This window comes from Colius striatus, chromosome Z, assembly GCF_028858725.1.
Source record: "Colius striatus isolate bColStr4 chromosome Z, bColStr4.1.hap1, whole genome shotgun sequence".
NCBI classification, from domain to species: domain Eukaryota; kingdom Metazoa; phylum Chordata; class Aves; order Coliiformes; family Coliidae; genus Colius; species Colius striatus.
In genome coordinates, this window is record NC_084790.1 from 51,612,574 (window position 1) to 51,635,956 (window position 23,383).

At 37.3% G+C, this 23,383-nt stretch overlaps 1 protein-coding gene across 4 annotated transcripts in view; it reads left to right on the top strand.

The window, feature by feature from the left end:
• Positions 1-396: 396 nt before the first annotated feature.
• ZNF366 (zinc finger protein 366) overlaps positions 397-23,383 on the top strand; it is a 32,669-nt gene continuing 9,682 nt past the window's right edge. The window contains exons 1-5 of one of the 4 annotated variants that reach the window (XM_062017862.1): positions 397-524; positions 6,834-6,888; positions 15,121-15,190; positions 17,932-19,365; positions 21,545-21,736. In XM_062017862.1, coding sequence (XP_061873846.1) covers positions 18,067-19,365; positions 21,545-21,736 — 1,491 coding nt within the window. In that variant the 5' untranslated portion in view covers positions 397-524; positions 6,834-6,888; positions 15,121-15,190; positions 17,932-18,066. Of the gene's footprint in view, positions 525-1,636; positions 1,715-6,833; positions 6,889-15,120; positions 15,191-17,931; positions 19,366-21,544; positions 21,737-23,383 lie in introns of those variants that run through there. The other 3 variants (XM_062017861.1, XM_062017863.1, XM_062017864.1) reach the window with 3 other exon arrangements.

The following is a 23,383-nucleotide window of genomic DNA, read 5'->3' on the forward strand; positions in this document are numbered from 1 at the left end:
CTCTAACGTAAAAATGTGGATCATCTGTGCAAGCTTACGGCTAATTGTTCTGCATAAGTTACGCATGTTTTCTTCCTACCCACTATTTTGAAAATTCACTTAATGCAGTTGCAGATAGTAAGCTGTAAAGCAGGTTTTATGAAGCCAATAATGCAGATATAATACTTGAGGAATGCCTTTTAATTTGGATATATTTATTTTTCCAAAAATTTTGTTTGAGAGAAAATGAGATTGCTATCTGCTGTTTCCTTTTTTTTTTTTTTTTTGCAGGAAAGCAAAGGGTTGTTGACTTCCTCTCCCCTCCCTTCCTTCCTTCTTTCTGAAGGTACTGTACTCATCTGAAAAAAAAAAAGAGAACGAAATGATTGTTCCTGTTCTCTTTCTTAAGTCATTTGAAACACTGTCCCTGCTAGTTTTCTAAGTTCACTGCAATCTCTGCACAGGGGGAGGGAGAGAGAGAGAAATTACCAACATGAGAGCAGGTAGAGAGTTTAGGGCAAGACTCCTTCCAGCTTCAACAACTGGTAAGTTAAGTAAAAATGCTTCTACGGCTAACTATTTAAGTACAATATATTTGATTTGTAGTAAGAAAAGGCATTTGTCAGAAACACATTTAAATGATAAAAAGATAATAACCATATGCATTGCCAATCATTATATTTATGCTGTAGATACTAGTGGTAATAGCATACAATGTAACAACTGAGACAAGAAAGCATTTTCCAGTGAGGCTGAAAAGAATTTGCTGTGAATTTTGCATATATGCCTTCTGTTACCAGAATCTTGTTACAGGCTTCACTGACTTTATCCTCAATGTTTCAGCAAGATTTAGGCCACTGTTGAAACAAAACGAGAAGCTCTGTCATAGACAAATTGATGTATTCCATGTATCATCTGCCGCTACTGAAGTCTGTTCCAACCCACTAACCTGTGCTATAGTGGGAGAAGAGTTACTGGGGTGCTTTTTTTGATGTTGTCTTAAACCACATTGTGTTTATGATTACACGTGTTTATGGCTGCTCATCTATGTATATGATTAGCCTAGGAACAGAGACACTTAAGACATAGAAAGACAGTTCCAGCTTCTCACTTAAAAAAAAAAGAAGTTCATGTTGTGTAGTACATAAAAACATCAAGGCTGATCACCAATACCAGTAATAGAGAGGACTCAAATGTTTATTTGCTGTTTGAATTGTTGCAGACACCAGTAATATTTTTCATGTTGGATATAAATGTATTAGAGCACTCAGAACTGGATCATAAAAGGAGTGACTGAATGTGAGAGTGTTTCAAATATGGGAAGAAAAAAAAACCTCTCCTTATGCTTTTATAAAAGCAGAATGAAGAGGGGGAAGAATTAGGACAGGTGTCCATTTCTCTTCAGGAGAGCTTGGTCATCTTCTGATCCAGTATTGCTTCAAGCTGCAGCTCTCTGAAGTGCAGGATCCTCTGCAGGATGCCTGGAGCCTTAACAGAAAGGCTCTAAATATCAGGAAGGCATCACGGAGGGCAAGCAGGAGACTTGAGCTACCTATTCCTACTCATGCTCCCACTGGGTCACCTGGGCTGCGCTCCGGTCTTGGGACAGCCCTCTGCTCCCACCCCTTGCTGAACCAACTAGTAGAAGGGATTCACTTCCCCCTCTACTTGATATCTTTCTACAAGTTTTTCCATAGGAAGGAGTGCTCTATCAGAAATTCAGCCCAATGTCTGGGTAAGTTGTAGATTCTGCTCACTTTAGGAGCAGATGGTGGGTTCTGCCAAAGGAGGTGGAAATGAATTGTTTCTTGGACTCCATAGCTTAATGTCGTAGTTTTTTCTGGTTTTATACTAATTATTGGCTTTATCTGTTTATGCTTAACCTTCAATGAATCCTTTTTTAATAGCAAATAAATGCCAGATGTTCCCATGAAAAGCGCTTGCCACATCTCTTGTTTGAGATACCTGGGTTGTGTTTTACATGGCTAAATATGAATTCAAATTAAATAGATTATTTGGACAGCTATTTTGGCAGTTACTTGTCAAACATTTGGAAAGACACATTTTACTTCAAGCAAAAAGTCCCAAACACTAAAAAAAAGAGAAAGAAAATAAAACTTTGTATTTGTAGTGGTACTTTGCTCAAACTGCAGAGTTTGAGCAATCACCTGTGAGTTTTGACTTGATAGTTCAAAAGTTTAGTTTATTATGTAGGTAATAGCCAGTTGCAGCCTTTAGGTACAGATTTTGTTTCTGAAGATACTAAACATTAATGTATTATTGATTTGGACCATGTGTACAATGAATTCTTTCTATGACAGATTGAAATATATAAATATATGTGTTTGTATTCGTAGTAGGTGACCAAAACCAGTACATATTATTTTTAAACCCCTTCCCTGATAACAAGAGCATTTATAAAGAAAGGCTTAATAATTTGACAGTTAAAAACTAGACTTTGAATTTTGAACTTTATACTTAGATTTCACCTATCTGGTTTACTTTTCATTCAAACAATATGTCTTTGCAATCATTTGGAGTTTATTTGTTTACATGTTGTATAATTTATCACTGTAACATGATTTAGTATAATGGTAATTTGTAACACAACTAATGTTTTTCTTCAGGTGACAGGAAGAGATTTTTAGTGTATATATTATCCTTATGCTACATTGCTGAGATATTTACAAGCAGAGAAGGATATAGTCTGCTGCTTGATTGAGTACAGTCTATTACCAATCTTTGGCACAAATTAAATGCCTATGAAATGAATTTTCAGTTATTCACCTCAATGTTATAAAAAAAAAATTAAATTGAAGTAATAAACCAAGCATAAAAAGAAGCCATTATTTCCATTTGATTTGTTCTCAATTATAATGAAACAAAACATAGATTTTGCATTTGTTCTGAAAAATCAAACCAAAGCTACACCAATGATGGCAAAGGTGTTATAGAAATGAGTTGTAGTCCATGGAAATTCCAAGTTAACAGGCCTGATTCAGAAAAGCCTGGAAACTGATGGAAGTCTTTCTTTAAATGTCAATTGTCTTTTCATATTTAAGACCAGCTTCTTTAATGATGAAAACTATTGAGAATGTGACTTTTGGACGCAGAATAGTACCACCGAGTTACACGCCTTGCAACGTTTTGTCACTTCTAACACATATTTTCAACCAGAACATAATTTGAATCTTTGCATTTCAATGAGTTCTTTACTGCTTTTGTGTTCTTTTGAACATCAAAAAGAGCCTTGCCTTAGGACTGTCTGGATGTGGAGCAGATAATGGTAGACTGAGAGGCATGATGTGCATTTCACAGATGAACATATTGACATGCCTTTTCCCAGGCGTCACTTCTAGGAGAGCCAGATAGATATGCAGGACTTAGAATAGGAGAGGCACAGGAGGATGAATCACAGCAGCAGTCCAAGACAAGCCTCATATACAGAGGCAGAAGAGTACGGATTACCCCAAATAACACTTAGACTGTTTCCAACCTTTGATATTGAAAAGCTGATGTAAAAAGACATATATCTCAATGAACACCTCCAGCAGCCAGCTTTGTCAGTAGCAAGTGATCCAATGAGAAAAACTATTCCTTCAAACAGACCTGACAAGTGTTATGTAGCCTGCTACAGATAATTGTACAACTCTTCATTTGATGGAGTGATTTTATACTCCAATTGATTTTTTAAAATCAACCATCTCTTAAAACCAAATGAACATTTTCTTCTTCAATGCAGTAGCCTTCCCTTTTCTAGTTAACCATTCCAGAAGAACATTGAAAAAGAAGTTAACGTCAGCTTGGAGAATAGAGAATAATAAAGAAATAAATAATGTGAAGCTTTCAAGAAACCCCCAAAAAGTCTAGAAAAAAAATGACTTGGGATTGTCCTCTTTTTGCTGAAAAGCTGATATTCTGAAACTGACATTGCAGCTCTCCATTGCTATTAAAACACAATGGGATTTTATAAATTCTATTCATATTTTCACCCAATGAAGAGGCCTAAGTTAATAATAATATCTATTGGTTATTTAAAACACACCTTGAACTGCATGCATGTTTAGTTTTTCAGGGACTAATTTTTCTTACTTGGCTTCTAAAATACTAATGATTCAGTTAAAAATACTATTTAATCTTTGTTCTAGTTCTTTCCCAGTGTAATAACTTTGCAACTTGCTTTTGGAAAACAAATGACTTTATACTAGTGTTACCGTGACCTTGATAAGCAAAAGACAGCATTTTCCTTCTGAACCAACAATTTAAAATGTATTATAAAATGTATTATAAATTATAAAATGTATTTCAATGTCATGGAAAGCAACTAGGCTAAGTAATCCTATATTAAAAAATATATACGCTGAAGGTTATGGGAAAGACACATTATTAATAATTTGAATGAAGGATGAAAAAATGTGTTAATTTTACTTTCTCTTCCCTGTCTTCTACTGTGAAGGTGAAAACACTTATACATTCTCTTTCTACTTTGCTGGTGGGCATGACTTCACGTGAGTTAAAAGAAACAGCTTAGGATAAAAAGTATGTTTCCTGAAAACCTATTTTCCCCTTGCCAATACTCATAAAAATTAAGCCTCTGGAAACCTCTGACTTTCCAGCTGCTTAAACTCAGCAGCAGTAGAATTCAGAGAACAATGAAAAATACAAATGTTCATTGAATCTGAGAGTTTATTTAATTACAAAAGGCTACAAGGTAAACTGGGTCTCGTATATTGATAACATTACTTTTTACTCATGAAATACAGAAAGGTACAATCAATTTGAAATTGAAACCATGGTTATGAGAAGGGTCACAGGTTTTCAGCTGTTATTCTTAGATGAAGTTGTAGTACAAGGAATACTAATGGACAGCAAGCAGGCATTACTTACGCAGTCCTGTCTGGAGGTCTGATGAGGAGTAGAAGTCACTTAATTTCTCTGTGTGGAGAGAATTTTCCAGGATGGTGTTCCCAGGGTGGAGGAGCAGGTGTGGAGGCTCTGGGATGGGAGCACATGGCTTTGCAGCTTCTCAAGGAGAAGCTTATTCTGGATCTGCTACTAAAAACTCTGTAAATCAAAAAGAATATGTGCTCTTAACAACATGTAATACACTAGATTTAAACCAAACTTAATCATATATACTCTAAAGGTATCCAGGAAGAGCACATTGGAATTATAGTTACTCTTTCAGGTTTAGTCCTTCCTCTGAGGTTTTTTCTAACTAGTGTTTCAGCTTCGTGTTTCAGCTCCAGGTAAAAAGTATTTGAAAGCATTATTTGAAAAAAGGTACCTCTTTCATATGGTACCTCTAAGTAACATATTTTTTTCAGTTTTCTTATTTTTCTTAAAAGTATTTGGAATACATAAGTAATAAAAGCAATATCGGGAGGTGAAAAGAAGAGACAATATGTTTTTAGAGTGTCTGTCAACATCTAAAGAACAGTAGAACTTGTGCTGGGCTGATTCCCTAATTCAAGTTTCTGAAGATATGAAGTGTGTTGTATCTGTCCCAAACTATTGTGCTGTGATAGAGACTCCAGAAATCTGTAGAGAATCTCCTGGAAGAGCAAGTTGGAAGTAAAATCCTTTCAGGTTTACCAGGAACTAAAGCCATACACTTGGAAAGGTGCAGGAAAACAGTGTTTTGTTTCACAATACCACAGCAAGGCATTGCACCAGCACAAATATTGTATCAAACAGTTTTCATGTTGCACTCATGATATGAACTCTCAAGGTTTACAGAATAATTTTGTATGTTTGGAGGTTGATTTCAAACTATGCCAAATTTCTTCTCAATAGTTTTCTTTTTCTTTTTCTTTTTCTTTTTCTTTTTCTTTTTCTTTTTCTTTTTCTTTTTCTTTTTCTTTTTCTTTTTCTTTTTCTTTTTCTTTTTCTTTTTCTTTTTCTTTTTCTTTTTCTTTTTCTTTTTCTTTTTCTTTTTCTTTTTCTTTTTCTTTTTCTTTTTCTTTTTCTTTTTCTTTTTCTTTTTCTTTTTCCTTTTCTTTTTCTTTCTCTTTCTCTTTTTCTTTTTTTCACCTTTGGCAAAAAGTGATTTCTTATTTTTTTTGAGCTACCATTCCCACTCCGTATGCTAGTTTACTGAATTCATTAAAACTGGCATTTTAAATGTTTCAGTTTAAAATAACTAACATCAAGAATTTTCACCTGTTAGTTACACAGATATTTGTTTTCCAAGTAATCAAAATCACAGAAGTAATATAAAATATGTTTTAAATTTTAGATTTTCTTTAGTTGTAGCAACAAACTAATGCTTGTTTTTAAAACTTCTAGAAGTGAATAAAATAACCAACACTGGTATGCAAAATGCATTTTGGTGATTCGAAAGGGAAAGCATTTGATTTTTGCTGTTCGGTCAAGAAGAAGATTCAATTTTGGCATTTCAGGTGAAAGAACTTCAGAGTGGAAGTTTTACTACTTTCTTGCAGGCACTTCAAATGATCAGTCAAAAATAGTATTTTATGCTGGAACAGAAGAACTGAGCACGTTTATCTTTAAATAGAACAAACTGAAAATGAACCCTCATTTGAATACAGTCGTGAGATGTATATGAAAGTGATATATTTTCAGAGCAATAGATGCATGTTTGGTAGGATTTCAGCATTTTAAATAGATTTTTAGCTCTGTCAGTCTGCAAAGTACAGTTCTCAATGACAGTCTAGGTATACCAAAAAGTAGTTTCCTCCAATGCCTCAGTAATTTGCCTTAAGAGACATTTTGAACTCTGTCTAATTGCTCATGATGCCTAGCTTTTTCTAGTTGAGTGTCAACTGAATAAATACAGTGGTGTCCTAGAAATGGCAATGACATCTCTAATTCCTTTGCTGTGTTTCCTATAGAATCTATGTTCAGAGGGGAAAGGTCTAAGTCACCACTGAGCCAGCTTAATTGCAAGTGAGTAAAAGAGGTTAATAATGATTAATCATTTTTTTCAGAAAAGCAGTTTTTCCAGCAAGAAATCTGCTCAAACTTCAGCTGAAATTAAATTTATTCGTCTTCCCTAAATGATTAGGAAACCATCATCTGCAAGTTACTTTTCCTGAATTGGACACCAAGAGAAGTGTTCAGTAGCAGATACATTTTTCCTGATTCTCTCAGTTTCTGGATGAAAACTTCTTCTTTCAGATGTTGTACAACATAGCATATCTTACTGGAACACACAATACCTACAACTTTAGCAACCTTCAGTTTCACAATGAGTTTTGAACTGTGTGGAAAAAGAACTGAATGCAAAATAAATACAAAAAGCAGCAGTCTGCTGAAGACTAATAGTAGTCCACTGTGTTGAAGTAAAGCTAGGCTTTCATTTAAAAAATGATCTGTTTTGGATCTGTTTATATGACTGAGACTTTACATGACTGAGACATTATACAATCATCTTTTCCCTTGGCCCTTCTCCAAACATACACATACTTTTTACCTGGTTCTTCCTTTTTTGAGTTACCAGTTACTCTATACGTGCAACATCCAGAGGGTGCCATTAACTGCTAACAATACAGGAGGCTGCCCATGAGATGTCTTGAAGAATCAAGATTGAAGCTGGCCCTTAGCTACCCTTTAAGATAACAATAAGGTGGCAAGAGACAGATCATCTTTCTGGCCATCCTAGAAGTGATAACGACATTAGGGCTACTGTAGGAAGGAAAGTTCAGTCTGTCTCCTATTAAGAGGCTGTAAATACCAGTGCAAGGTTTACTTTCAAAACAAGAGCCCAAGCAGGATAGCATGAAGGTTATGGAAGGGCATGCTTTTTTGATCGTTCTTTTTCTGGGTGTTCTACATAGCTCTGTTATCTGTTTTAAAATAATAATACTGTACAATTCAAACCTCGTCTGTCTTCACATCACTCTATAGTGTTTAATGATTGTGCATTTCAGGTGGAAAGATTATATCCAAACTATTCTTTCAAAGACTCCACGCTCTCCTCAATATTACTTCACAGATCCTTCCTTATATTTGTTTGTTCTTCTGCTCATCCTGTCACTTATAGCACCTATATGGTGAGAAACAAAAAAAATAATCTGAAAACTGCATTAGCATTATTTGATAATTTTCCAGAGGAAATATTGTTTAATACACAGGATTCCTATGGCGTAAAAAATGTACTATTTTAATTTACAGTGGCAGATATGGAAGCAGACAGGAAACAGGGATGGAATTATAGGACTTCTATAAAGAGTGATTAAAGTGACTCCACATACTTTATAAAGGCAAGGGCAGATCCATGATTCCAGTCTTTGACATGAGAGCTCCTTATCCACTGAAGAAAAGGAAGAAATTAATCTTATTGGCATCATCTCATAACAGCCAAATCCCAGATCTTAGTCTCAGCTACACCCCAGATTTTCCACAATGATCTCAGTACAACGAGGATGATGCCAGGGAGAGAATTAGGACAGTTATTTAGGACTAATTACTGTCATTGTTCTACTGAGTGATTACGTGAGCTGACAAACCCATCATTAATTCCAATAACTACCGTGGGTAGGATCAAAGTACATTTCCACTCTGTCTGATGGCACCATTGAAGTTTTCCCCATTTGAAGCTCTGCTACTGTATGTGCTCCAGTGTCAACATCATGACCAATCTGGTTCTGTTATCCTCAAATGTTGGAGACTCAGTATTCTTGTAGCACAATGCTTTTGGAGACCTTATCGTGTAAGAATATTTATATTTATATCTAGAGGTGGGTATGTACTCCTCTCCATGTGTACTTCTCCAGGTATATTGAAAGTTAAAGGCACTTCAACCTCCTCAGTGACTGCATTTATGGCTTGGCTAGAGAGTCAGTGTCCTTTCAGTTCATTTTGCCCCTTTATACCATAGGATGTTCTGCCAAATATATAAAATGGGAGGATTGGGCAGGAGGGGCAGATTGCTGCTCGGACATCAGTCAGCGGGTAGTGAACAGTGGCACTGTGAATAACTTGGGCTTTTCTCTTGGGTTTTGTTTCTCTTAAGTACTATTATTATACTTTATTATTCTTACTGCTATTATATCTTAGTTTAGTTTAGTTGTTATACTTGTTCTTATCTTAACCCATGGATTACGTTTTCCAATTCTCCTCCTCATCTTATGGGAGGTGTGGAGAGGGAGAGCCAGCTAGTGGCACTTTGTTTCTGGCTGGGCTTGAACCATGACAGCCTCACAACCCCCTCTCTATAATGCCAAAACTCCAGAAGAAAGGATTGAGCGGCCAGTATGGGCTGAGTGCAATTTGTTAAGATACACCTCAGTCTAAATTTAGACCTGTACTTGTTTGCTAGACAGCAGCTCTCAGTGCTCAGTATTACATTTTTGTTTTCTTTTCAAAAGAAAACACACCAAAAAACTGGCTTAGACAATTTCTCCTAGTCACAAACACCAGAGCAGCTTAAAAAGCAATCCAGTGTAGCACACTAGTTAGCCTGCTTGAGGCAATAGCTCACCCTCGTGTATCCTCCAAACTTCTATTCAGAATATGAATGTCTTTTGCTCTAAAGATTAGAGAAACTGAAACAGGATAGGATCAGCCGTTAAAGCAGTGGGAAAGTGGGGTATGCGCAAAATACCCTACACATGAGTTTCACGTAACTTTAAGGAGAAGAAATAGAAGTGTTTTAGGGAGATTGAGAAGAGTGTAGGTGAACATCTGTTTCCCTGAACAATGCTGTTCTTGCTGCCCTGACTCATCTAGAAATCTCTGGAGGTTCAAGATCCTCCATCAAAACACTCAGAGATATCTCACTTCCCCAGGACAGAGTACTAATTTCCATATGTCCTGCAGCGCACAAGAAACAGTGTTCTCCATATTTTTATACTAAAAAACTTTTATCCACATTCATCCCCTATGGAATAAGAAAAAAAGTCAAAATACAACATCTTTGGATAATGAAAGCTTTGAGCCACAGACAACTGGACACCTGAGGACAAGACTGGAAATTTGTCCTGATACTGTCCCCTATTTCTTATATTCTTCTCAAGATTAGGATCCTAGGTTAGCTACACTACTAGCCTAAGCTGATATGACTTGTTTTACATCCTCCTCTACCTCACTGGAAGCTCTACACTTAGCGGGCTTCTGTGGAAGGAAAGACAAAGGTATGAGGCTAAGTCAGAGTCCACTCTGCTGTGAGGAGATGGGGCAGAGCTATGCTGTGAACCCAGAGGGAGAGATATGCAAGCAAATGGCTGTTCTCTCTCACATTCTGCTCCACCTCAAAGCAGCCTTGAATTCTCTACTGAGACCAGAGAATCAAGCAGGTGGAGGTGCTCAGTTTAGGACGTATAATCTTTGCACCCTTACACATTTTTAGACCAGACGCTTTGCGTGCCTTGCCTCGCCTCACGTGTAGCTGTAGTTTGGGGTTACTTTGTGTAAACAGTTAACACTTCAGAGTCTGTGGACCACTTCGTTATCCAGATTATCTATGTGTTGCTGACCATTTTAAAGCCAGAACACAGAGGCAGAGATGGAATGAACCACAGATGGAATAGAGAAGTGAAGAGGGAAGAAAACATAAGAGAACTAAGAAAACTTACAAAGAGGAAGGAAAAAAAAGGAGAAAGAAGGATGAGAAAAAGAGAAACAAAGGGACAAAACAGTTGTGAGCCTCAGCTGTACTCAACGGACACTTGCTATGTACATTGAAGTGACTAGAGCTGGTCCATGAGGCTTAATTAGTACTAGGGGCATTGCCTGTAAGGTTCTGTTGAAGATGTTAGGTGATTAACTCAGCCTTATTGCTCTGTGACCTCCACCTGGAGGCTAGACAGCAGAAAATAGTAATACTGATAGCAAAGGTTTTGTTAAGCCTTGGACATAGGACATATAAAAGCAATAAGAGGGATAACAGACCATTTTGCTAAGGTAGAGAACATGTCAATTGCTCTGGAGAGAAGAAAAATATCTACAGCACCTGTCAATCTTTTGAGTTAATTAACGCCACCACTGAAAATCAAGCATGTAGGCACACCTGATGCCACAAATAGTGCCCCAGCTTTGGCAAGATGAGTAGTGGGACTGCTCCATACTTTCAGCGGAGTAAATCTCCAAGACTGTTTTAACACTTTCAATAATTATCCAAACACGAATGATCTGTAAGTTATGGGAAAGTGAATGTGAAGTCATTTTGACACTATTTTGACCATATTTTCTATTACAAGGAATACTGAAGTAACTGTATTCCTGTAAAAGTGCTCAACCTGTCTTGCTCTCCAAAAACTGAGAAAAAAACCCCAAGTTACACATATATCCAAGATGATTCTAAAAGCCATTCCATAGAGTATGTGGGCAAACGGGGATGTTTCCTAAACTTCTATCTCTCCCAGCTAAAATAAAACAAATATCATGTGATATAAAATGGTTAAAAAATGGAATAACAAAAACAATGAGGGGAGAGTATTTCTGTATTTCTGTCAGGGGATTCTGAGGGTATTTCTGTCAAGATCCATTTCTCTATATTGATGTTATCTCAGGCAATACTGATACAGATATATTGCATAAGAAGCCTTAGAGCAGAATGAATATCTAAAATGATCAAACTTCAAACATGGAGCAAGACACACCAGAACAGAGCCAATGAAGGAAAAAACCATAATTAATATGTATGTTTGAAAGTTCATTACTCATTGCATCTGTTTAATATGTCATGTTAAGCTGTTTAAAAGTGTCAGATTTTTCAATCAGTTAGGTTTCCTACATGTGTAATTGTTTGATTTCCATTGAGTTTGTCTGCAAAGGTTACTATCTGTTAACATATTGTCTCGAGATAGAAGTTGATTTTTCTATATGTAATACATTTGTCAAAAGTATCAAATTTTGGTCATGGCATAGATGGATTTGACAACAAAACTCACAACAAACAACAAGGAAAATTGTGAAGGATTAGTTTCAGATTCACTGGAAATCTTTCCATAAACCCTAGTGGACTCTGATTATGCCCTATGAAGAGTTACCAAAGGTTAGCCGTTTTCTTTTACCAAGCATTTGCTGAGAAAAAAACCCTATTTTTGTTGTTGGAAAGAAGAAGTTTTATCCTGAAGCCTGATATCAGCAGATGAAGGTAGTTTCCCAGGGAGAAGTGAAAAAATACTGAGGTCCTCAATACTATAATATTAATGCAGGAAGAAAAAAACCTGATCCGTTCCACTTCTCATTTTCAGTCATTCCAGATCATTGTCTCCAATTCCAGTCCTATTAATAACGGGAATATGAAAGGGGAAGAGTAACACTTATGGCAGTATCTTTAGTGTTGTCCATTTAAGCTGACATGTCTGTGTCATAAAAGGCATGGAAGAAGAAGCCTTACCTCACCAGACAATTAAGCTAGACTTCATTTGACACCCAGTCTACGTGTACATGACAGGATGAAAACAAAAGCTTGTAAAAGTGGCATTGGAAAAGACTGGAGACTTCACGATGGCTATTATTCCAGATCAAACCTGTTTTTTTAAGGTGTCACCAATATTTGTGTCTCCCTAATCGATGTTTACACTCATTGATTTTGAATACTTTTCCTAAATACATGTTTATTTTTGCAAGGTAGTCCAGATTTCTTCTTCCAGCTATATCCCTGTGACAGAAAAAGTGCTCTTTTAATTTAAAATATAAATAATATTTTTATTTAGCTTTAAATAATCTAACATAAGGACTTCAAAGACCGATTTGGTTCTATTAACTTAGTTTACATATAACATATTCAGTTTATGTATTCAACTTGAATATATAAATATGCACTCAGTAAATGTTAATGGAGTCCATTTTTCAAATTTATATACTTGAAATGGTTTCATTTATGCCTGGAAGACATGAATGGAAAACACACCTTGCATGGACCTCTCTAAAGAAGGATGGGGGAGAGCTGACACAGATTTTAGAGAAGTTCTGGTATGGTTTTGAAAATGATCATTTGCTTTCTACCCTCCTCTGATGACTACAGTCACTCAAAAGCCTAGAGTACATGAAATACTTTCATTTGAAAAAAAATAAACACATAATCCACTATTGAATAATAATGACATCTTGAGCCAATATATCATGAACCTAGTACTGAAATCCCTCTAAATCTTTTGAGCACATTTAGAACTTCTGCAACATTCACCAAGGTAGCATGTACAAGCAAAAACCTGACTGTACAAATGACAAATAGATGCATGGTTCTTATCATCTAACACAGCTTCTTACTCAAGACATGGCATAAAACCAGTAAAACAGACAAGACATGATTGAAAACTAAATGTTAAAGAATCCACAGGATCGCTTTCCAACTCTCTGAAATTATGAAATTCCCAACAAAAAAGGAAATGAGGATTGACAACATTATCACACAACTTCACCCACATGCTGGAGGCAGCAGGAGAGACGTGGAAGGGACAGAAAAAAGGAACTTACAGGAGTTCATGATGACATTGAGGAAACTAGCAGGGAAAATTGTTAAGGAGATGTGTGCTAACTGAAAATATTTGGTTACCAGTCATGGATACATAAATTTTTCTATAGCCTGACAAATCAAGTCAGTGACAAAGCAGTGTAGATCCATTTGAGAACACGACTTTGTTGCTGAAATGAGATTAATTCATCATAGTAAAGCCCATTTGGTCAGATCCTGAGACTGATGTGAGTCTTCTGTAAACAGTAAATGAAAGATGGGTAAATAGTTTTTTGCTTAGTTCAACGCCTATATGTCTGAGTAGGTTTAAAACCAAAACCTATTTGGAAGTGTGAACTGAATGAAGGAGATCCAATAGAATCTGTTAAGTTAACCATAACTATCTCCATATTAACAGTTTACGAAAGTCAGTGATTGTAAAAAAAAGGTTCAGTAAGTCTAAAGATCTCTATCTGCACAACTTCAGCTCAAGAAATGCAGTAGTGTGTCAGTGGTTACTGATCTTCACCACATCAGACACAAGAACAGATTTATAGATGTCAATATTTCAGCCCTAAGAGGAGTGCAAGAAGGAAAGCACTCTTACAAGGCATGGTTGCTACAGTCATATATATTCAATTAAACATGAAATTTCTCTTCCAGATAAGAGACACCTATTCAGACATCTTTAGACTTCTTACAATTTCCTCTTTTTCAGCTTCTTGTTAAATAGTACACAGGTGCAAACCTCCTAATAAAGCCTGTTTCCCTTTGTTAGAGGGTACATACCATTTCCACTCATGTTGGTCTAATTTCTGGTTTTATCTCTGTGTTGACCAGGAGAAAAATTACAACAGTAGCAGTCAATGTTCATCTTGAGAAATTTCATAACCTCACATTTTTATGGCTGGGCCTATTATTAGTCTATAGACAGAAGAAATCAGTCCATAATCCACAGACAGGAAAAATTTTGAAGGTCAAAGCAGAATCTTGGTTCCAGTGAAGTCTAAAGAAAATTGCTGTTGTCTTTAGTGCAAAATATTAACTGGAGCATATCCCTCAATGTAGAGTGAACAGTATGTTTTATATACTTTTAAAAATCCTTTGTCTCTAGAAATATGATGAGTGGAAATGGGAAAGTGAATGTTGATTCCTATTCTGTACTAAGTTTGGGGTTTTTTTGAAAGAACGGGGTGAGACCTCAGTTGTGGTTTGATTTTTCAAAACACTGTATCTCCAAATACACCTACTTACTTAAACAAAGGAACTGTGAGGATGATTGTCTGTTCTAAAAAATATAATTTTTTAACAAGCTCTGGAGTACTAGTTTTAGGAGTTTTTAAACTGTGGAGAATACAGTACAGCAGGGAAACTTCTGTGTCAGTAAACTTTCCAGACTATATTTTCAAAAGTCATGAGCTGAAATATCATAAAAGCTAGAACTTTTGATGTCTAGTCAGGTTTAAACTAATAGCATTACCTTTTAAGAGTAAGTGATGAAGAAAATTGAATTCTTAAACTGCTTAGATAAGGAACACAGACTGTCTCTAGGAGATATTTAAAACAAAAATTTTTCAATTGCTCCCTCCTTATTTATTGTAGAGTATTAAAATAAGATCGGCTGTTCCAGAGTCAGATTAAACAAAATTATTGAGGAACTATACTACTGAAAGTTTAAAGTTCTCCACCTAAGCTCCCTTTAGGAGCTCTTTGTTGGATTATATAGCATCTCTGATTGTGCTGGTTACTGACTATTTAAATACTTTCCCTCCTAGGCTTAGTCCCATGATGTGTGTAGCTGTGGACAATGGAATAAACCCACACACTCAGTGAAAGCAGCCAAAGGTTAGTAGTGCAAGGAAATTATTTTTTTCTAGTAATCTCAAGCAGTTCTACAGCCTCTACCATAACTACGCATGCCAGAAAAAAAGAAATTTTGCATAAACCAGGCTGTGAAAAAAGGGAGTAACTGACAGTCAAGAGACAAGACAGTCATTAGACACAACCCACTGTCATTTCTGTGGGTTTTTGGCAGCATTTCAGTAATCTAACAAAAAAAGCAAATAACATAGCCGTGTTTTCAGTTGCTATTTGCTTTCTGAAGAATTTTTTACCCATATTGCTGTAAAAGAATCTTTCACACAAGGTGAGAAATGTTTGAGGGATATGCCTGTGCTTTGAAGGGCAGATTTCAGTCTGCAGGCATATTTTATGTTTAAGTTGTGTGAATTTAAGTTTGCTTAAAATTAATTTAGAAAAAAACCCTTTGTCTCTTCCAGAAGTAGGATCTTTTTTGGTAATCAGAGGATTCTCTTTCTCCCTTTTTAATAAGCCAAGTCTTTGTACCTAAAGAACCTTCCAAATCTATTTGTTCCTTTTTTTTTTGTGCAGAGGATAGTGAGTGACAAGGAAACAGAAGAATGCATACTCCCTACTGATCCTCTGGAATGGAACATGCACACATATACATTACATCTATATTTGTATACACACACTAATATTGTGTATGTAGCATCTGTGTATATATATATATGTGTGTGTGTGTGTGTATATTTCTAATCAGTGAGCTAGGGACTTAAAGTCACATCCTGATATAATTATTAGATACTTAACCCAGCTGTAAGAAATTTTTTATCCTTTTCCACTATCACAAGTGTATTTTGAATCATCGACTTAGAGATCCTTGCTTTAATTACTACTCCTTTTTTGTACAGTAGTTGATTGATTGTGCATTTGTCCTTTGTCTAAATTTTCTATCTTAAACTTTTATCACTGAGCCTTTGCCTTCACACAGTATCTCAAAGACAATGCAATAGTTGACCCTGTCAGAAGGAATTTCTTTGCAAGCAGGTTTTTAAGATGCCTGCCCTTGTCCACAGCTTAAATAGGTCACAACGATGTGTTTTTATCTATCTTTAGAAGCAAGTTTATCCAGCATGAAGCTTTTTGGAAAAAAAAAATCAAACCCCAGACATGTCTTTAGTGCTCCAACTACCTTCACGCTCTCCACCCAAGCATTTCCAAGAACAGTGTTATAAATAGCATCAACATGTCACAGGTGAAAGGGAGAAAGTATGTCTAGTTTTCCAAATGGACCTCTGCCTGGATAGATGCATGTACTGAAACACATACACACACATCCAGATAAGTGTGTCACTAAGGAAGAATCCAAGGATGTGAGATTATGCAGGGAGAAAATCAGAAGAGCCAAAGACCAACTAGAATATATTATCTGCCTACTGCCATAAAAGGCAATAAACATATTTCTATATATGTATTAGCAACAAAAGTAGAGCTGAGGAGAACCTCCATCCTTTGTTTAACATGAGGCTAAACATAGTGACAAAGGCTCAGGTACTCTTTGTTGTCTTCGCCTCAGTCTTTAATAGTAAAATCAGTTTTTCTACAGGTCCCCAGTCCCTTGAGCTGGAACACAGGGGAAGGGAGCAAACTGAAGCCCTCATAATCTAAAGGGAACTGCTATGTGACCTGCTGCACCACTTAGACACTCAAAAGTCTATTGGTCCAGATTGGATCCAACTGAGAGTGCTGAGGGAGCTGGCAGAAATACTCAGTAGCCACCTTCCTTCATCAACCAGCAGTCCTGGTTAACTAGTACGGGAAGCAAATGTGAAGCCCATCTACAAGAAGGGCTGGAGGAAGGATTCAAGGAACTAGAGGGCTGTCAGCTTTACCTCTGTGTCAGAGAAGGTTATAGAGCTGATCACCGTGAGTCCCATCATGCAGCATGTGCAGGACAACCAGGTGATCTGGCTCAGTCAGCATGGGTTGGTGAAAGGCAGGTCCTGCTTGACTAATCCAGTCTCCTTCTATGGCAAAGTGACCTGCTTAGTGGTTGAGGGAAAGGCTGTGGATGTGGTCTTCCTGGACTTCAGTAAAGCCTGTGGCACCATTTCCCACAGCATCCTCCTGCAGAAGCTGGCTGCCCACAGCTTGGATGGGCGTACTCTTTTCTGGGTAAAAAATGTCTGGATCTGGGCCCAGAGAATGGTGGTGAATGGTGTTCCCCACTGCTCAGTGTTGGGCACAGTTCTATTCAGTGCCTTTATTGGTGATCTGGACAAGGTATTTGAGTGCACACTCAGGCAGTTTAAAGATAACACCAAGATGAGTAGGAGTGTTGATCTGCTGGGGGGCAGGAAGGCTCTTCAGAGGGACCTGGAGTGATAGGCTGAGGCCAACTGCATGAGGTTCAACAAGACTCAGTGTCAGAAAAAAAACTCGTGGGACAAAAAAACCTAGATTGAGTGTGTAAAACTGAATGTAATTTGGAGAGTCATCAAAGGTCTTTCCTCCCCAAGATCTGCCAGGTAAATATCTCTGGGATTAAAATAAAGAAAATAAATTAATCTCCACCTTCTTATTACAATACAAAATGAGAGAAGCCAGGAAGCACGGCGCAAAACCTGATGGTACACAGTGTCCTTAGATCACTTGGCCATTGTTTTCTCTCACAGCAGCACACATTAATGATAAAAAGAAGTTTAACATTTTTTGGCTTTGACTTTTCATGTCACAACCATAATAAATGTGCACATTATTGTTTGTATTGCCATATCCTTTAGATGCACCGCCAGTTTCTAGAGCCTGTGCATACAGAGCCAAGGACAGGATTTTGCCCACAAATAGCCTGACTGAATTACATTACACAGAAATATCATCGTAGAGATTCAGCGGCAAAGTAGTGTGTCGTGTCAAACATGATGAAGAATGAAGAAACGAACTTTAATGAGGACAGTACTCAAGCCTCTCCCTTCTCCCATTGCCTGCAGCCACTGAGCCCTCTTAGAAAGCCACATGGAACAACGCCATTTGGTGAAGAATTCAGACCACACCTCTCACATTTCTGCTATGGCTCTCCTCCTCTTGGAGACATGGAAACACTCCAGGGGTCCTTGGAAGGAGGGTCTCGGAAACGTAAGAGCATGCCAACAAAAATGCCTCCCTCTATTGCCCTCGAAGGTTCCTCAACACCACCAGGCAGACCTGAAGACCACAATGGTGTAGGCTCTTCCAGTCTCCCCTTCGCTTTTCAACAGCAAGCACAGTCCAAGTACAGCTCCCAAATGATCGACCTCTGCAACTTTAGCTTTCAGTTCTACAGAACTCTGGAGCACTTTGGAGCCAAGCCCATTAAGCAAGAACCATTGAAGCCTAACATGTCATGGCCCAGTAGCCCAGCATTCATGCAGGCTCCTTACCATTATTATCCTAAAGTCCACCCTGGCTTAATGTTTCCTTTTATTGTGCCACCGAACTTTCGTTTCAGGAACCCTTTTCAAATGAAAAGACCTCCAGAGCCATCCTTCAGGAGGGCTGAAGTAAGAGAAAGTGGTGAAAATAAACAGAAAGTAGAAAGAGTAGATGTCAACCTTCAGATAGATGACAGTTACTATGTTGACGTGGGAGGTGAACAGAAACGCTGGCAATGTCCCATGTGTGAGAAATCCTATACATCCAAGTACAATTTGGTCACTCATATCTTGGGGCACAGCGGCATTAAGCCACATGCTTGCACCCGATGTGGTAAGCTTTTCAAGCAGTTGAGCCACCTGCATACACATATGTTGACGCATCAGGGCACTCGGCCACATAAATGCCAGGTGTGCCACAAGGCTTTCACTCAAACCAGTCACCTTAAGAGGCACATGATGCAACACAGTGACATCAAGCCTTACAACTGCAGGATCTGTGGCAGAGGTTTTGCCTACCCCAGTGAGCTGAAAGCACACGAGTCTAAACATGAGAGTGGCCGAGAGAATATTTGTGTGGAGTGTGGTCTGGACTTCCCAACCCTGGCCCAGCTGAAGAGACACTTAACGACCCACCGTGGCCCTATACAGTACAATTGCACGGAGTGTGATAAGACCTTTCAGTACCCAAGTCAGCTGCAAAACCACATGATGAAGCACAAAGACATCCGCCCATACATCTGTACTGAATGTGGCATGGAGTTTGTCCAGCCCCACCATCTCAAACAACACTCTCTAACCCACAAGGTAAGCCAGCATGGGTTGAGTTCTCACCTTGCATCATAAGATAGCACAAGCATTGCAGTCTGTTAAAGACACACACACAGGAAAGCTACCAGTCTATAGAGTCTCATGCTGGCCCTTTGCCAGCTGGAGAATTTTATGCAGAGCAAAAGCTCCAGGAGTGCTGGCAATAGCAGAAGCTAGATGTGTCTATCGGTCTTAAAAAAGTATACACAAAACCCACTTTTTTTATGAACAAGATTTCAATTAAAACACTTATACTAGTTCACAAAACTATATTGATGCCTCTCTGTTCCTGAGGTTTATCTTCAGAATGACCTTTGGCTACATAATGTAACTTTGTAGAGCTGTATGATCATCCTCCTCCCACTTCTGAAATTGAAGCAGACGTTTTCTGTTGAAAAACAGTTCTACTGTCTGGCACCCTTAATTGGGAAGTAGGTGAATTTGCAGCAGACTGTGTACACAAGAAAAGAAAGTATGCTATTACTCATCAGATTTTGAAGAATCATTATAATGAGACATTTAAGGAAAAAAACCCACCCAAACACAATAGCTTAAGAAAAATTTCCCTTTGTGCATTAAATTATCAAGACTGACAGTTGATAAAAGGGGACAAGCAGGACCATAATCCCAGGCAATTTGTAGCAGTCCTGCCACTGATGACAGCAATGACAGCAGATTCAGTTTAGGCTAGGACTGGGCTTTGGAACACATTCAAAAAGACTGTTTTCAAAAATAAGAAAAATATAACAGTTCCATTCAAGAATGTCTGAAATTGGCTTATCTACCTTCACAAAAGTGTTGTTCAGATGAAACAAAACCCCACATATTTTTAAAAAATTTTCTTCCAGCTTTTAATATTTTTCCCTTGACACTTGAATTTTGGCTTTTATATGAAAGATATGAAAAACTACAGAGAGCCACAGCATTTCAGTCTTGCAGACATGTTTTCTTTTAAAAACCAACAACCTCTACTTCCACATTTAATTTTTTTCTGTGCTACATGATTATAATTTCTGCTCTTTTTAGAGATTCTCTGTTTTTTGGAATTTACCATGCAAAATGCTACTAATTTAAGACTTGATAATTTTTCATCACAGGAAATTCCACATCCCCAGGCCTTTAGAGAGCTTCTGCTTCTTTGTCCACAGTTGCAGATGAATTCAGCTGTGAACATAACAGTACTTAGCTGAACAAATGCAGTCTCACATCTGGGCATGCACTTGAAGCCACAATTACTGTTCATAGTTTTAGCTTTCTAATTACCTGTGAAAACCAGAGACTGGTATGAAAGTAGAGATAGCTGCAAGCTTTCTGTGTAATGGAGGTATGCAGGAGAAGTAATTGCTCTTGGCATATCTCAATCCTCAGTAGTAAATCCTCACTACTGTCAGCAAAATATACTGAAACTCTTCAAGTGTTTGTTTTCTGTAGCATCTAAATGACTTTTTGAGGAGATGGCAGTTACATCACATAAAAGTGAGCAAGAACATTGAATTATGCATTAGCAAATTGTCTGGATGATCTAAAAGATGTTAGAAATACTTTGCAAATGTCAGATTAAGTAAGATTAGTCCACTGAGGCTAATGCAAGTCCCACTAAGAACAAACAGTTATTTTTCTTCATTGAGTGTAACATTTTCTTCATTGAGTGTAACATGTCTATCTTGATTTGGTGACGTTGCTTGATTACTGACTTGTTACTCCAGATTATTTTCTATAGCTTTCTTCAAAACTCGACTTTGTCTTCTTTAGAAGTGAATGACATTAAGTTATCAAAGGCAAGCACTTCTTTAGTCTCTTATGTGGTTGGCTTTTACTCTTGGTCAATGAGGGTACACATTTGAGCGATACTTTACATCAGCAGCAGAGTAGGACAGAACCTCTGCTATCGACTATGTCTCAGTGGTTTGTAACCTTACTGATAGAAACAAAACTCATTATTTCATTAAGCTTACATTTTGTTTTCCTTCTCTACTTCTCGAACTCTTGTAAGAAATTGCTACAAAAAAAATACAGAAGTATTTATTACTTGAGCAAATAATGTTAAAAGTAGAATAAATTATTACCTGCTTTGCCAATGCAGAATGAATAATTCATATATTGCTATACTGAAGATGAAATGATCTAGAAAATTTTCCACCTAGAGAATTTTCTGATTTTTTTTCTTTTCTTACAGGGTGTGAAAGAGCACAAATGTGGGATTTGTGGCCGGGAATTTACTCTGCTGGCCAACATGAAGCGACATGTCCTGATCCACACCAATATCAGAGCTTATCAATGCCATTTGTGCTTCAAGAGCTTTGTGCAAAAGCAGACTCTCAAGGCCCACATGATTGTTCACTCTGATGTCAAGCCCTTTAAATGCAAGGTAAGTGCCTTTGGTGTCAGAGACCTTAACTCACTGGGTATTTCTGTGATATTATCATCTTGTTATATGGTATAGCTAGAAAACCAAGACTTACCAACACATACTGCAGTTGCATTTAGATTGACATAAACCAGCCTGTTTTTATTTCTTAATACAGGTTCTGCTTATGTAGGACAAAATAACAGCGGTAAATATCTGTGGTTTACTCCCTTCCTCAGTACCAGTATCTTCCATCCCGAAATATTTTTTCTTCTTTTGAGAATTTAATTGCCACAGCCGACTGAGGACAAGAAACATACCTGTCCTTTGCTTAGTACAGCCATCCAAAATAGAAGTCTAACTGCTTAATAGCTTTAAACATTGACTAAAAACAGACTTGGTGGTACATGCCACAGTAAACCTTGGAAAAGAAGCAACCACAATTTCACATGGTGATGTTATACTGTGCCATAGTTCAGGGAAGGACTCAAAGACAGCCGCAGTGCAACATTCCCTTTCCATCCTCTCTTCTGCTCCTTCCCAATAAACCTTTGAGGCTTTTGCTTTCTTAATCCATATTCATCTCTAATATCTTTCTTATGAAATATTCATGTTTACACTCTTACTCAACATGGACACTCTGTCAGTCCTATCTATTTCATTACTGTAGTCACACCTAGTGAAACTGAAGGTTGCAGGTTTTAGCATATAATCCAGTTTAAACCTAAGTAACTGAAGACTGATATGAAAGAAATTTCTAGTACTCTTTCATCCAACATCTTTACAGAGTTAAAGATTTTCTTAAAATGAAGGTTTCATATAGAAGCAGTTGTGATTGAGAAATTTAAAATGAAATTATTTTCTCTTGAAAAATCTAGAACTTCAAAAATGTCATAGGAAAATATGGCATTCGGTGACAATTTTAAGAAGAAAACACTGAAATGAATCTCTTTTACCTCCTTATTTTTCTTTCATAACTTTGAAGCATTTCAATTTGAAAAAATAACTCTTTCAACTTCGGAGTTTTGTTTTATTTTAATTTATGTCATATTAAAATGTTATTTTGTACCCTAAGACCTATGTTATTCCATATTGTTAAAATCATTTCTGTTACTGAAGTGCTTAGGTAGTTTCATGTCAATAAACTACGGGAGACTTTAATTATTTGAGAACACCTGTAAACCTGTCTTTTGTTCCTTCTTGGTTAAAGTCATCCTCTAACCCCCCAAATTTCAGAAAGTAAACTGAATTGTTTGATCAGCTGTTATGAATGAGGTACCTGGACCCAAATTGTGTTTTAGGTATGTGCAGATTAGCTGGAAGCTTATGTTCAAGTTAGAGTTTGATCATGACAGGCTATTAGAACTTTGAGATGGCAATAGTTTGAACTTGGAACTGTAGTATTACTGTTATGTTTTCCAGACACTAACAAAAGCTGTATGGGAACACCTGTTTTTTTTTTTTTTTTTTTTTTTATCTCTTTCGCCACCCAGTGTTTCTGGGAGAAAAGAAACAAGCAAGCACAGTGAACCAGCTTCTCCTATGGCTGCAGGGGTATGGATCAACATCAGTGCCCCTGAACAGAGTAGAGATCATAACAATAAGAGAAGGGAGAATCAGGAATTGCTCTTTGGTGTTGGAAACATTCCTTACCTCTCTTAAGACCCC